The sequence below is a fragment of the Macaca thibetana genome, chromosome 15, assembly GCF_024542745.1.
Source record: "Macaca thibetana thibetana isolate TM-01 chromosome 15, ASM2454274v1, whole genome shotgun sequence".
NCBI lineage: Eukaryota > Metazoa > Chordata > Mammalia > Primates > Cercopithecidae > Macaca > Macaca thibetana.
Genome location: NC_065592.1, coordinates 18,955,520 through 18,969,770, shown reverse-complemented (window position 1 = coordinate 18,969,770; position 14,251 = coordinate 18,955,520). Strand labels below are relative to the sequence as shown.

General features: G+C 41.4%; 1 protein-coding gene across 3 annotated transcripts in view; it reads right to left on the bottom strand.

Annotated features, from left to right (window-relative positions):
- FBXW2 (F-box and WD repeat domain containing 2) overlaps positions 1-14,251 on the bottom strand; it is a 33,989-nt gene that overhangs the window by 9,341 nt on the left and 10,397 nt on the right. For all 3 annotated transcript variants that reach the window (XM_050761218.1, XM_050761220.1, XM_050761221.1), the window contains 4 exons: positions 8,944-9,138; positions 6,691-6,824; positions 2,920-3,006; positions 1,538-1,707 (listed from right to left, as the gene is read on the bottom strand). In XM_050761218.1, the coding sequence (XP_050617175.1) occupies positions 1,538-1,707; positions 2,920-3,006; positions 6,691-6,824; positions 8,944-9,138 (586 nt within the window). The remainder of the gene's footprint in view (positions 1-1,537; positions 1,708-2,919; positions 3,007-6,690; positions 6,825-8,943; positions 9,139-14,251) is intronic.

Here is a 14,251-nt window from a genome sequence, read left to right as displayed (position 1 = left end):
TGCTAAGCATTAAAACAACTATGACATCTCTAGCCCACCTTGCCTTTGCACCTTCCCTCCTAAAATTTTCATTAAAAATAAAAACAATATTAAACTACCAAAGATGTGATTTTCCCATGGTGATTACTTGAATATTTTGCTTTGCAAAATATCAAATTCTTTCAAAACTTTATTTTCCCCTGTTTCTGATGTCCCTGGCTTTCTGGTACCGTAAGTATATGCCTATTGGATAATCCAGCCATGCATGAATGGACGCATGTTGGAATAAAGTGAGAAGTGGAATGCTGGGCAAGGCCCCTACCCTGTCTCAGCTTCAGTGTCCCCATCTACAAGAGGAAAAGCTTAAACAGATGTTTTCTAGGAAAGGTTTCAGTCTTTTTTCTCAAAGCATAAATATCAATCATTTCTATAACTGATTCTGACACCTCTGAAACCTAACTGGTTAGAAATGTTGGTCTGACTCCAGGAAGGCATAAATGGGGTTGTAACTTTGTGATCAGAGAGATGCGGCCCACCAAAGTTTTGTAGTTACTGTGATCAGATCCACACAAGCTGACCTCAAATAGTCATGCATAAAAACAATTAAGAGAATGTTCAATTTTCTGTACTCCTCCAAGTCCTGAACCATGCTATGGGATGCTAACTTTGTGAGTTGTTATTAGTAAGTGTGTGCACAATAGGTGTGAAGTACAGTAGGTTAAACAAATTCAAACAGGTTTCTTCATATGGGGCCTCTCAGACTTAAATTATTAATAAAGATCTGCCAGGTGGTGTACTAGGTCCTCATCACAAGCATTTCATTTAATAGTCACTTTACAGATGACGAAATTGAGCTACAGAGGAGTTAAGAAAGTTACACAAAATCACACAGCCCATCAGAGATGGCACCATGTCTTAAACGAAGGTTTGTCTATCAGCAAAGTTCTCTTAATGACTACATGGCACTGGCTTCCATCAGCCCCAAACATGCTAACAGATATTGTCAATTTCCAAGAGGAGCCTATTGTATGCAGTGAATCACAAAATTATTTGTCTATGGACTGCTGCTTATTTATTTCTTTGGAGGGAAACCCTGCACATTTTATTTTTCTCTAAGTATCTCTGTCTTTCTACTAGTCAACAGAAGGTCACTTGATGCCTAGATGCCACTAAAGTTTAACCAAGTTTGTAAAACAATGCAGAATTTCAACTGAATATGAAGTAGAACTTAAAATATTAGAACTTACGGAGATCTGAAAGGTCTTTTCATCCACACCCCTCATTTTCCAGAAAAGCATGTTAAATATGAAAGAAGTGGCTCATGACTCACACAGTCAGGCAGGGGGCGTTCCAGTATGTAACTCTTTTTCATGTGCTTACTTCCTCTAAAATATTTTTCCTGAGATGTTCAGTATATATAACCTTGTTTACAAGTGATACAGTAAACATTTCATAAAAGCCAGCTACTGACTGGTAGATCCAAACATTTATTCTTGTCTTTCCTACCGAACTACAGCAGGCTTTCAAAGGTAAAGCGTGAGGTCAAAGTAAACATTACCTGAGAATATCATAACTAGCAAAGTCCCACTGGTAGAGACCAAGTGCTGAACTGCAGACAATGTATTTCCCATCAAAATGCAGTCTTGGCTGCAGGCAGATGCTTCTATCCTCAGAGACAGACAATGTCTTTAAGCACTTGCAGTTGATTTCTCTCCCAATTGGCCAAATCTACAGAAAAAAGAAAATGAGGAAAGATGAGAGATCACATCACTACAGAAAAGCTTGTCCTTAAAATGGTCTGTGTTTGCTGAAGTCAGATAGAAAGTGAAGTATACTGGAAAGACCACAGGCTTTATAGCCAAGAATCACAGGTTCAAGTCTTAATTATCCTGTGCAATCTTGGGTAAAATTATTTAATCTCTCTTAACTCCAGCTCCTGCAATGAAGATAATGCCTATCACATGGGACAGTTTAAAAGATCCAATAATGGGCCAGGCACGGTGGCTCACGCCTGTAATCCCAGCACTTTGGGAGGCCAAGGCAGGTGGATCACTTGAGGTCAGGAGTTCAAGATCAGCCTGGCCAATATGGTGAAACCGTGTCTCTACTAAAAATACAAAAATTAGCCAGGCGTGGTGGTGGGTGCCTGTAATCCCAGCTACTTGGGAGGCTGAGGCACGAGAATCACTTCAACCCGGGAGGCAGAGGTTGCAGTGAGCAAAGATTCCACCACTGCACTCCAGCCTGGGTGACAGAGCAAGACCCTATCTCAGAAAAAGAAAAAAAAAAAAAAAGAGAGAGAGATGCAATAAGAATGTGAGAGTGCTTTGTGAACTCTTTGCAATTCATTACAATAAATGAGTATTTATGTTTTCATAGTTCAGATCTAAGAATTAAGGACGGTAGGAGACATGTAAGAAAGTATTAAGAATGGGCTGGGCTTGGTGGCTCATGCCTGTAATCCCAGCACTTTGGGAGGCCAAGGCAGGTGGATCACAAGGTCAGGAGTTTGAGACCAGCCTGGCCAATATGGTGAAATCCCATCTCTACTAAAAATACAAAAATACCCAGCTACTCGGGAGGCTGAGGCGGGAGAATCGCTTGAACCCAGGAGGCAGAGGTTGCAGAGCGCCAAGATTACGCCACTGCACTCCAGCCTGGGCAATAGAGCAAGACTCTGTCTCGAAAGAAAAAAAGAATTAAGAATAAGCTGAACATAAATTTATGTGAATTTCTTTTTCATCTACAAATCCAAGTTAAGAAACTACATAGGACATAGAGCTAGCAAATCATCTCTTCTTCCAGTGGGTTTAAAATGGCTTGGACTAAGACATTCCCCCTCCTCTTCCCAGAATGTTTACCCTTTGCCATACCACTTTAACTTTCTTATGTTTTCCAGTTTTTCTTTAACGAAGCAAATTAATGGAGAAAAAAACTCACCTTAATCTCATATTTGTCTGCACTTAAGAGGATGTAGTCTCCAGGACTGTGCAAGAGAGACTTGACTTTGCACTTCTGCAAAACTACCTGCAAATGTAAACCATGTTACGGAAAGATCCTTTTAATGATTCTCCTACAACGATTTTATTCTTTAAATTAAAATATGAAAATGAGCTTAAAATATGCTAGAATAGCTAAGCCATAGCTCATTACCAAATTAACCTCTGCTAAACATTTTACTATTCTCTGTTATTAGCAGTATCTAAAAGTGTCTAATGTTAGCCAGATGAGGTGGCTCATGCCTATAATCCCAGTGAGTCGGAAGGCTGAGGTGGGAGGATTGCTTGAGCTCAGGAGTCGGAGGATGCAGTGAGCTATGATTGCACCACTGCACTCCAGCCTGGGCAACAGAGCAAGACCACAACGCTTTAAAAAAAAAAAAAAAAAAAAAAAAAAAAAACTGTCTAAACATTGGCAACATTTAATCTTAGCATTCATCTAGAAGCAAACATTAGGACTGATTTTTAAAAATTATAAAATGTTACTTAAGAGAAGGAACAGAAAAGAAAAAAGCCCATAGACACTGAAGTAGATGCAAATGATCTGCTTTCACAACCATGTGAATCATAAATGAAAAAGCCCTGGACTTGGCACCAGAATCTGTCACACACTGACTTTATTTATTTATTTATTTTGAGACGGAGTCTCACTCTGTCGCCCAGGTTGGAGTGCAGTGGCCGGATCTCAGCTCACTGCAAGCTCCGCCTCCCGGGTTCATGCCATTCTCCTGCCTCAGCCTCCCGAGTAGCTGGGACTCCAGGTGCCCACCACCTCACCCGGCTACTTTTTTGTATTTTTTTTTTTAGTAGAGATGGGGGTTCACCGTGTTAGCCAGGATGGTCTCGATCTCCTGACCTCGTGATCCGCCAGTCTCGGCCTCCCAAAGTGCTGGGATTACAGGCTTGAGCCACCGCGCCGGCTACATGCTGACTTTATAACCCTGGCCAAGACCATCTAAACTTGGCCAGTTACCTGATCTTTAAAATAGGAGACAAGCACCTATTATCCTACCTCATTTAATTACAGTAAAGATAAAATAACAATGTAAATTATAGTAGTAACATAATAAAAGCTAACATTCCGTTAGCACTTGAGGTAGTTTATAAACATCAGGTTCTAGCTAATTTTGTAATCAATTAGCCTAAGGTGAGAGGGGAAGCAGGGTTCATTCATTCAGAAGTCTGGATTGCAGACTCAACTGAAACAGACCAATTACTAAGTATCAGGCACCTTGCTGGGTGCTGTCCCAACATTTCATTTCATGTTCACAGGAACATTTAGCAGATGATACAACTCAGGTCCTGAAGGAGGAGTAACTTGTCCAAGACATCACCATCAGTATCCTAGCCCCAATCAACTGTGTTTTCCACAACACCAAACTGCCTTACACTATATAGCTTTTCTATGTAAAAAGTTAATGTGGGCTAGGCACAGTGTCTCATGCCTATAATCCCAGCACTTTGGGAGGCTGAGGAGGGAGGACTGCTTGAGGCCAGGAGTTCAAGACCAGCCTGGGCAACACAGCAAGAACCCATCTCTACAAAAAAAATTTTTAATTAGCTGCCAGGCACGGTGTCTCACGCCTGTAATCTCAGCATTCTGGGAGGCCGAGGTGGGTGAATCACCTGAGGTCAGGAGTTCAAGACCAGCCTGGCCAACACAGTGAAACCCCGTCCCTACTAAAAACAAAAAATGGTGGTGGGCGCCTGTAATTCCAGCTACTCGGGAGGCTGAAGCAGGAGAATCACTTGAACCCAGGAGGTGGATGTTGCAGTGAGCTGAGATCGTGCCATTGCACTCAGCCTGTATAACAAGAGCGAAACTCCATCTCAAAAAAAAAAAAAAATAGCTCGGTGTGGTGGCACATGGCTGTAGTGCTAGCTACTCAGGAGACTGACGTGGGAGGATCACTTAAGCCTGGGGATTTGAAGTTGCAAAGAGCTATGATCATGCCACTGTACTCCAGCCTGGGCAACAGAGTGAGACCCTGTCTGTATTACAACAACAAATGAAGAAAAAAAGAAAAAACTTAATGTGCCCAATACATAATAATGGTCTTACAAACTACTCTCCATTTAGCCCCATGTATTTCAAAACAAAGATATAATCATCCACCCCATCTAAAACCCACCAATCACCTCTGATTCTTCTTCATTTCCCACAGTGAATCTGCAAGTCCAGGTGGCTTTCCCTTAAAGACATATCCTTTATGGGTGTCCTTTTCATTACTGCCAGCCAAATCTAAGTTATGGGCATCTTTTGCTTAGACTACTGCCAAAGCCTAAATGGTCACCCTGTATCCACTTGTGCCCAACTCTAGTTCATTCTTCATTCAGCAGTTAATTTTCTTAAAACATAGATCGCATCAGACACTTGCTCAGAACTTGTAGATTGCTTCCTAGTACACTTCTGATGATATCCACCATACTTACTGTGGCCTCATAAATCATACAGGATGACCACCTCTCTGCCCATCTCCCCAACTACAGCATGGCTCCACTGGCTTATGTCCAGGTCATCAAATGTTCCAAGTTCTTTCCACTCCCTGGGCCTGTGCATATACTGCACCTTCTGAAACAATCTTTCAGCTACTCTTTCTACAGCTATCTCCTATTTATTCTTCATGTCTAACCCCCTTCTCAAAAAGCTTTCTCTGAACTAATTACTTTCCTAGACCGTTTTTTTTTTTTTTTAAAGAGTCTCACTTTGTCGCCTAAGCTGGAGTGCAGAGGCACGATCTTGGCTCACTGCAACCTCCGCCTCCCAAGCTTCAAGTTAATTCTCATGTCTCAGCCTCCTGAGTAGCTGGGATTACAGGCACTTACCACTACACCAGGCTAATTTTTGTACTTTTAGTAGTGACGGGGTTTCACCATGTTGGCCAGGCTGGCCTCGAACTCTTGGGCTCAGGAGATCCACCCACCTTGGCCTCCCAAAGTGCTAGGATTACAGGAGTCAGCCACCGTGCCCAGCCCCAGACTGTCTTACAGAACACTGTACTGATCCTTCACAAAACACCACAATTTGAAATGATATATTTACCCATGAAATTGTTTAAAAAAACTATTTCTCCTATTAGACTATCATCCACAGGGTAAGGCCTGGATCTATTTTGCTTACTGTTTCCTCAGCCCCCTCATAGAATGGCATAGTAAGCTCAAGAAAAGTGCTTCTGCATGGTATATCCATTATTAATACTGCATTTGATCCTCACAACAACCTTGTTTTAAAGAAAAAAGAAAACATTACAATATTTTACTAAAGATCCCGTACAGTTTTCTTTCTCCTACTTCTTGTAAGCATTATTTTTTCAAAATGAAAATTGCTTGCCTGATTAAAAAAGAAACATGTTTATTCGAAAGGGGAAAATGCACCCACAACCCCACCAGAAATACCAACCTTCAACATTTTGATGCATGAACACATTAAGAAACCAGTATCACACTCCACATACTTTTTTATATGTAACCTGTTTTATTTGCCCACTCTATCCACCTAATATATTGTGGGCATCTTTCCATGTCCGTAAGTCATTTATTTGTTAACTATTAAGTACCTTCCTACTTGCTGGTCACTGTTGTATACCATCATGCTTTGTAGCTACAGCAATTCCATCCTATGACTCACCTAACACTTACAAGGCAGTATCTACCATCCTCCACTCCCTCCCTCAAAAAGCCTGACAAGAAGATTTCTTCTAAGTCTTCCTACCTTGGTGACCCATTCCGTGTGCCCGGTGAGTGTGTTCAGGCATGTCCCAGCAGATAAAGCCCATACTTTCACAGTGAAGTCTGCAGAGCCGCTCACCAAGACATCCAGCTCATCATTGTAGTCCACGCTAAATACTAGTGCATATAATTACACAAAGTTAAAACATGTCTCTGTCAGTGGGTCTTTTATAAGAGAGTTCAATAATGTTTATTTTCCCTAGCTGCCCAATTAATTTCCCAACCAGAGACACTGTAAGAATGGTGCTATTCAACTAGCAATTTTATGATAAAAATATTTCAAAATTCTTACTATTATAGCTATTATTCTAAGGTGGAAAGTCCTAGGAATAATACAATCTCTTTTATTTGTGGTAGCTACAGTGAGAGGCAAAACAAGTGTTAGAGATAATGGCATTCCTTCTTAGGACTGCCTGCCTGATACTACATCGTACTTTATTTAATTTATGCAAGAAAACAAAAAGGACATGGTCCTACTCTAATACACACTAACAGTAAGACAAACTATAAAGAATGGAAGCTGCAAAACAGCACCCAGACTCAATAAAACCCAATGTAAAGAGAGAAAAAACAAAACAAAAACAAGGATCTCAAAGGTCAGATTAAGCCATTAACTCAAAAGTGTCTGAATTTCTTCACAGCTGTATCTCCAGCACCAAAAACAGTATTTGCAGTATCGTGAGTACTCAAATATTTGTTTTCAAATGTATACCAAGTTCTAAAGGAACATTAGGGACCCAGAAATGGAAGACACTGATTCTTCCTTTAAGGAACTCAGTCTAAGTAGGGAGTAGAGGAGGAAGCCCAGAAAATATAAATGTTTACCTCTTGCTAGGGAAACATCAAGGAGAAAGACTAACTCTGCCCAGGGGTATCAGGGAGGACTTCAGGGAAGAGGCGATATTGGAGATGGGCCCTGAAGGATGAGTAGAGTTTATCAAGGAAAGAAAAAAGAATACTGCAGGCAGAGGGAATAGTAAAGGTATGAAGTTAAGAAAAACCTCGGCAATGTCTAGGCAACAGTAATAAAAATTTTTAGAGCAGGGTTCTCAAAGTTGATCGGGAATAAAATCACCTGGAAGTCATGGTACATCTTAACATTGTGGAACATAACACTCCGTTTAACATATACTTCCATACATACATGCACCTTCGAATATTAATTTCTGAACAAGTTGTAGCAGACAGCAAAGACTGAAGAAGAGTATATAGGAGGACAAATAAAACGATGCAAAAAAATATGTGTTTTTATTAGCATAATGGCTACTTCTACTTCAAAGAATCACTAAGCACCAGGTACAGTGCAAGTAATTCCAGTCACATGGGTGAACAAGACAGATAAGATCACTGTCCTTATGGAGTTTAGTCTGGTGGGGAAGCAAGATCATATTTGTATAAGTGGTCTACAGTAGTACAAGTTACTGGGAAACAGAGGGACCCAACCTGTTAAGGGAGTTTTGGAAGGCTGCTCATAAACGTAATGCTTGACATTACAGACTATGACTCTCAGAGGCTAAAGCAGTGGGTAAATGGGGGAAAGGAAGAAGGGAGCTGCTACACAAGAGGCTGGGAAATAGCTCAATTTCTACACAAAGCCTCCCCGACCAAAAAAAGAACAGCAACAGAGAGAGAAGCTCAAATCTCAAGGCTATATTCAAATGACCAGTTTTTGCAAAATAAGGCTGCTGTACATTAGGAAACATTCAGGTATGTTTTTTTCACCTTATCTCTAGGTGGCAGCTTGCTTTAATCAACTGTCAACCAAGTTCCAACTGGATGTAATCTGCGTAGACCACACAATCTAGGAACCACCATCACACCAAAGAATTTTCAGCGCTAATGCTACAAATAAAGTGGAATTTACACGAGTAGGATTTACTCAATTTAGAGGTATGGAATCTGATAAAAGCAAAGGGACAGACTGTTCAACAGGATATAAATGAAACAGGAGTGGGGAAAGAGAGAATGAGAGAGAGCGAGACAGAATGAAAACTACCCTTCCCACCAGAAGGGTACATTCACAGAAGAAAGCAAGAAAAAGCAAAACTGGGTAAAACATTCCAAATAAGAGTAACTAGAATAAAGGGAAATGACTGCAGTGACTAAGAAAGAGGGTTGAAAAAAGCAGGTTAAATTAAAAAATAATAATAATAATAATAAAGCATTTCACATTCTTAGCTCCTGGCTTAAAAGGATGAGGCTAAGTTGTAAAAACCCTTGAAAAAGGGCAACCCACCCGCCCCCGTGTGCCCCCGAAAGTGCTGGGTCCTGGCTCCGGAACTCCATTCCCAGCAAGCCACAGTGTTGTCAAAGGAGCCTGTCACAAGCTTCTGTTCATCAAACTTCACCGCTGCACAAGTGTGGGTCTGGATGCCATAAACGCACTGCCCTGTGCTCACATCCCACAGCTTTGCAGACAAGTCATCTGACCCTTCAAGAGAAAAACAGGGAGGTTAATAAGAAAACAGACACACTAAAGAAGGAAAATCAATCCCAAAATCATGGTGTTCTTCAAGAACGTTAATGGTCCCCTCCTCTGGCACTCTACTGCTGAGGAAACCAAAGCATGGAGAGAGTAACACAACTTGCTCAGAGTCACCACAAAGGAGTCAAAAGCACTAGGACAGAATCCAAGCTTTTTGGGTGAGACACTTTCCCTTAACCCTCCAGGCTACAGAAGGGCATTAGACTAAAGCATCCCTTGGTGCTTCCACTTGAAAAATGTCATAAATCCTTGGCTATCATGAGCTCTCTGATTTGACTTCAGATAGATGGGTATTACACATGACTGCATGTTTACATTTGCATGCTTGTCCATTACCCAACAGTTCTGAACAAATAAGGATTGTTAAATAGTAAAGGTGTCTGGTGAAACACATTCCATTCTCAGGCAAGTCAAAGACAAACCTCAGAGCATGGGCTAACTTCTGCAAAAGCTAACTGCGAATTGCTCCAGCCATCTCGAAATATGTGAAGGAAGAAACCTCAAGGAAAACCTGGGATAAATTATCCCCGGACATTCACAACTCAACGAACAGTTTGTAAAGCCTCAAAATCCTGTAGGGAAAAGTTGGCCTTGTTTCTGCCTGATGAAAATTCTATACTAATCATGGTGACAATTCAGGACTTTAAGTTTAAAATCTTAATGATTAATTCATTCTCACAATGACCCTTTAATAAGGCTCAACAAATAAAGACATTTTTGAGAATCCACCAGTATAGTCACTATGATAATGGCACAGTATCCTAGGAAAGCACCAAATGACCAACTTTTAAAAAGCTGAAATGACTAAATAAAGCCAGCCACAATTCCACCTTTAGTCAAGAACCACTGTTTGAGACAACGGAAAAATAGCCATCACTTACGAAAAAGCTAGAGTATGAATTTTAACCTTGGAAAACTATGACAGCATACTGAAATAAAGACTGTATTTATTGTCACTTTGCTATTTAGACTGTTTCCTTCTGTATAAAAAGGGATAGGACTTGGTTCTCAATGGCCATGTGAGACAGCTGAATCATCTGGGAAGCTTCATCAAAACGCACAGGCAGGTCCCTATTTTCAGCGAGTCTAACTTGGGAACATCTGAGGCAGGGTCCAACAATCTTAAAACGTTTGCCAGGTGATTCTAACTCATTAGCAATATTTTGAGAGCCAATGGTCTAGAACGGTGCTATCCAACAGAAAATATAATGCAAATTGCATATATAATTTAAAATGTCCTAATAGTTACATTAAAAAAATAATGTTGGGCCAGGTGCAGTGGTTCACAACTGTAATCCCAGCACTTTGGGAGGCCAAGGCAGGCATACTGCCTGAGCTCAGGAGTTCAAGACCATTGTGAAACCCTGTCTCTACTAAAACACAAAAAATCAGCTGGGCATGATGGCATGTGCCTGTAGTCCCAGCTACTCAGGAGGCTGAGGCATGAGAATCGCTTGAGCTCGGGAGGCAGAGGTTGCAATGAGCTGAGATCACGCCACTGCACTCCAGCTTGGGCTACAGAGTGACTCCATCTCAAAAAAAAAAAAAAAAAGAAATGCTGGCCAACCTGGCAAAACCCCGTCTCCACTAAAAAAAATACAAATATTAGCCAGGCATGACGGCGTACGCGTGTGGTCCCTGCTACTCAGGAGGCTGAAGCAGGAGAATCACTTGAACCCGGGAGGAGGTTGTAGTGAGCCAAGATCACACCACTGCACTCCAGCCTCGGCCACAGAGCGAGACTGTCTCAAAAAAAAAAAAAAAAGAAATGTATTAAAATAATTGAATGTGTTTTATTTAACTCAGTATGTCAAAAAATGTCATTTGAACATGTAATCAATACAAATATTGAGATTTTTATATTCTTTTACATTGTAAGTCTTTGAAACCCAGTATTTCACACCTCCATCTGGACTAGCCACAGCTCAAGTACTGAAAAACTACATGGCGCTAGTAGCTACTGTACCAGAGAGCATAAGCCTGGATAGTCTTTAAGGCCTTCAGCTTAGGCATGTTATGACTGTATTCCTAAGGAGCTAGAGTAGGAAAGGAAATCATTTTAGGTCCTTTATAAGCTTGGTTTTGGTTGCCAGTATTCAAGTGGGGTCTCATTCATTCATTCAACATATATTTATAGAACTTCTGTGTCAGGCCGGACTCTTGTTCTCATGGCACTCAGTCTACTTGGGAAGACAAAAAGGCTAAACAAGCAATAATAATTCAGCATAGTAGGTGGTAGGCACTACAAAAGCCCATAGCAAATACAAGGAACAGAGCCTCCATTGAGTTTATGACCATGCTCTAACATGTAAGTGGACATGCCTTAGGAGCTGGCATGATTGGCTCTTCAACTACACTCTTCTTCTGTTTCTAAGCTGCGCTTTGGTATAAGACTATTTGAAGAAAGAATTTCATGGCTTTAAAAAAAAAAAAAAAAATGGCCGGGCGCGGTGGCTCAAGCCTGTAATCCCAGCACTTTGGGAGGCCGAGACGGGCGGATCACGAGGTCAGGAGTTCGAGACCATCCTGGCTAACACGGTGAAACCCCGTCTCTACTAAAAAATACAAAAAACTAGCCGGGCGAGGTGGCGGGCGCCTGTAGTCCCGGCTACTCGGGAGGCTGAGGCAGGAGAATGGCGTAAAAACCCGGGAGGCAGAGCTTGCAGTGAGCTGAGATCCGGCCACTGCACTCCAGCCTGGGTGACACAGCGAGACTCCGTCTCAAAAAAAAAAAAAAAAAAAAACCTTAAAGTTTTAACTAATTTAAATCTAAAGGATGAATAAGTTAGCCAGGACAAAACAAAAGGAATAGTATATACCAAAACTTATTCTGTAAAAGGCCTGATAGTAAGTATTTCAGACTTTGACCTATTGAGTTGTAATTACTCTCTTCTGCTGGATTTGGCCCACAGTCCACAGTTTGCCAATCCCTGGTATATACCTATTAAATCAACTATTAAATATCTCTGTATACAACACAAAAATTATTGAAAAGGAACTGGGATCAATTCATAAAGAACTATTTGGAATCACTCAAAAACCATCTAGGAGGTATGTACAATGCTTGTCAAAAAGCACAGCCTAAAACATGAACACTGATTATGAAAATAGTTCAGTCTGACTGCAAACAGTGGCAAGGTTTGGCTGCAGAACTGGGTTAGGAAGATGTTTAACTATGACCTTACTTGGATTTCAGAAAGATCACTATAGCTATATCATGGAAAAAGGTTTAAAGGGGGGAAAACTAGAGGCAAGAAGGCAGTTAAAAACCAGGAGAGAGGACAAACAAAATGTGACACATACAGGGAATACACACACACACACACACACACACACACACACACACACACACACACAATGGAATATTATTCGGCCTTAAAAAAGGAATAAAATTGGCCGGGTGTGGTGGCTCATGCCTGTAATCCCAACACCTTGGGAGGCTGAGATGGAAGGATCACCTGAGGTCGGGAGTTTGAGACCAGCCTGACCAACATGGAGAAACCCCGTCTCTACTAGAAATACAAAAATTAGCTGGGCGTGGTGGCGCATGCCTATAATCCCAGCTACTTGGGAGGCTGAGGCAGAAGGATCACTTGAACCCGGGAGGCAGAGATTGCGGCGAGCCAAGATGGCGCCACTGCACTCCAGCCTAGGCAAAAAGTGCAAAACTTCATCTCAAAAAAAAAAAAAAGGAATAAAATTCTGACACATTATGATATGAGGGAACCTTGAAGACATCATGCTAAGTGAACTAAGCTAGCCACAAAAGAACAAATACCGTATGATTCCACTAATATTAGGTTCCTAGAATAGTCAAATTCATAGAAAGTAGAATGGTGGGCTGGGCATGGTGGCTCACGCCTGTAATCCCAGAACTTTGGGAGGCCAAGGCTGGTGGATCACCTGAGGTCAGGAGTTCAAGACCAGCCTGGCCAATATGGTGAAACCTCGTCTGTACTAATCCCATACAAAAATCAGCCGGACACGGTGGTGCACGCCTATAATCCCAGCTACTCGGGAGGCTGAGGCAAGAGAATCACTTGAACCTGGGAGGTGAGGTTGCAGTGAGCCAAGATTGAGCCATTGCACTCCAGCCTGGGCGACAGATGGAGACTGTCAAAAAAAAAAAAAAAGAAAAAAAAAGAAAAAGAAAAGAAAGGTGGTTTTGCCACAGGTTGTAGGGGAAGGGGCATGGGCAATGTTTAGCTAATAGAGTTTAGGCTGGGCATGGTGGCTCATGCCTGTAATCCCAACACTTCGGGAGGCTGAGGTAGGAAGATCACTTGAGCCCAGGAGTTCAAGACCATCCTGGGAAACATGGTGAGGCCCCATCTCTACAAAAATACAAAAATTAGCTGGGCGTGGTGGCGCACACATGTAGTCCCAGCTACCTGGGAGGCCAAAGTGGGAGAATCGCTTGAGCCCAGGAGGTAGAAGTTGCAGTGAGCCAAGATTGTGTCACTGTACTCCAACCACTCCAATCTGGGGTACAGAGTGAGACCTCGTCTCAAAAGAAACCCCCCCAAAAACAAAAAAACTGGATACAGTTTAACTATATAGTGTATTATATACTGTTTATATAGTTAACACTGTATAGTGTTTAACTGATACTGTTTTAGTTTGGGAAGATGTAAAGTTCTGGAAATGGACAGTGGTGATGATTGCACAACAATGTAACGTACTTAATGGCACTCAACTGTATGCTTTAAAATGGTTAAAATGGTAAATTTTATGTTACGTATGTTTTAGCACAATTTGCAAAAAAAAAAAAAAAAAAAAAAAAAAAGATTATCCAAACTAATTATTTAAACTAGTTGTTATAGGAAAACATTGTGCCATTCAGTTTTACCCCCTAAAAAAAAATAAAAAAAGAATCAGGTTGAGTCAAGTTCCATTTTACAGTGATGCAAGTCTACTCCTGAGAATCCTTTAGGAACCACTGTTCTCTGCTCCTTTCTGGCTTTATGTCAGCCTCCCCTCTGGACTCCCATTTGCTGCACTGGCTAACCCAACATGTTTTCAAAGAGGTCACCAGTGATGCAGCATAGAGGTGAAAGAG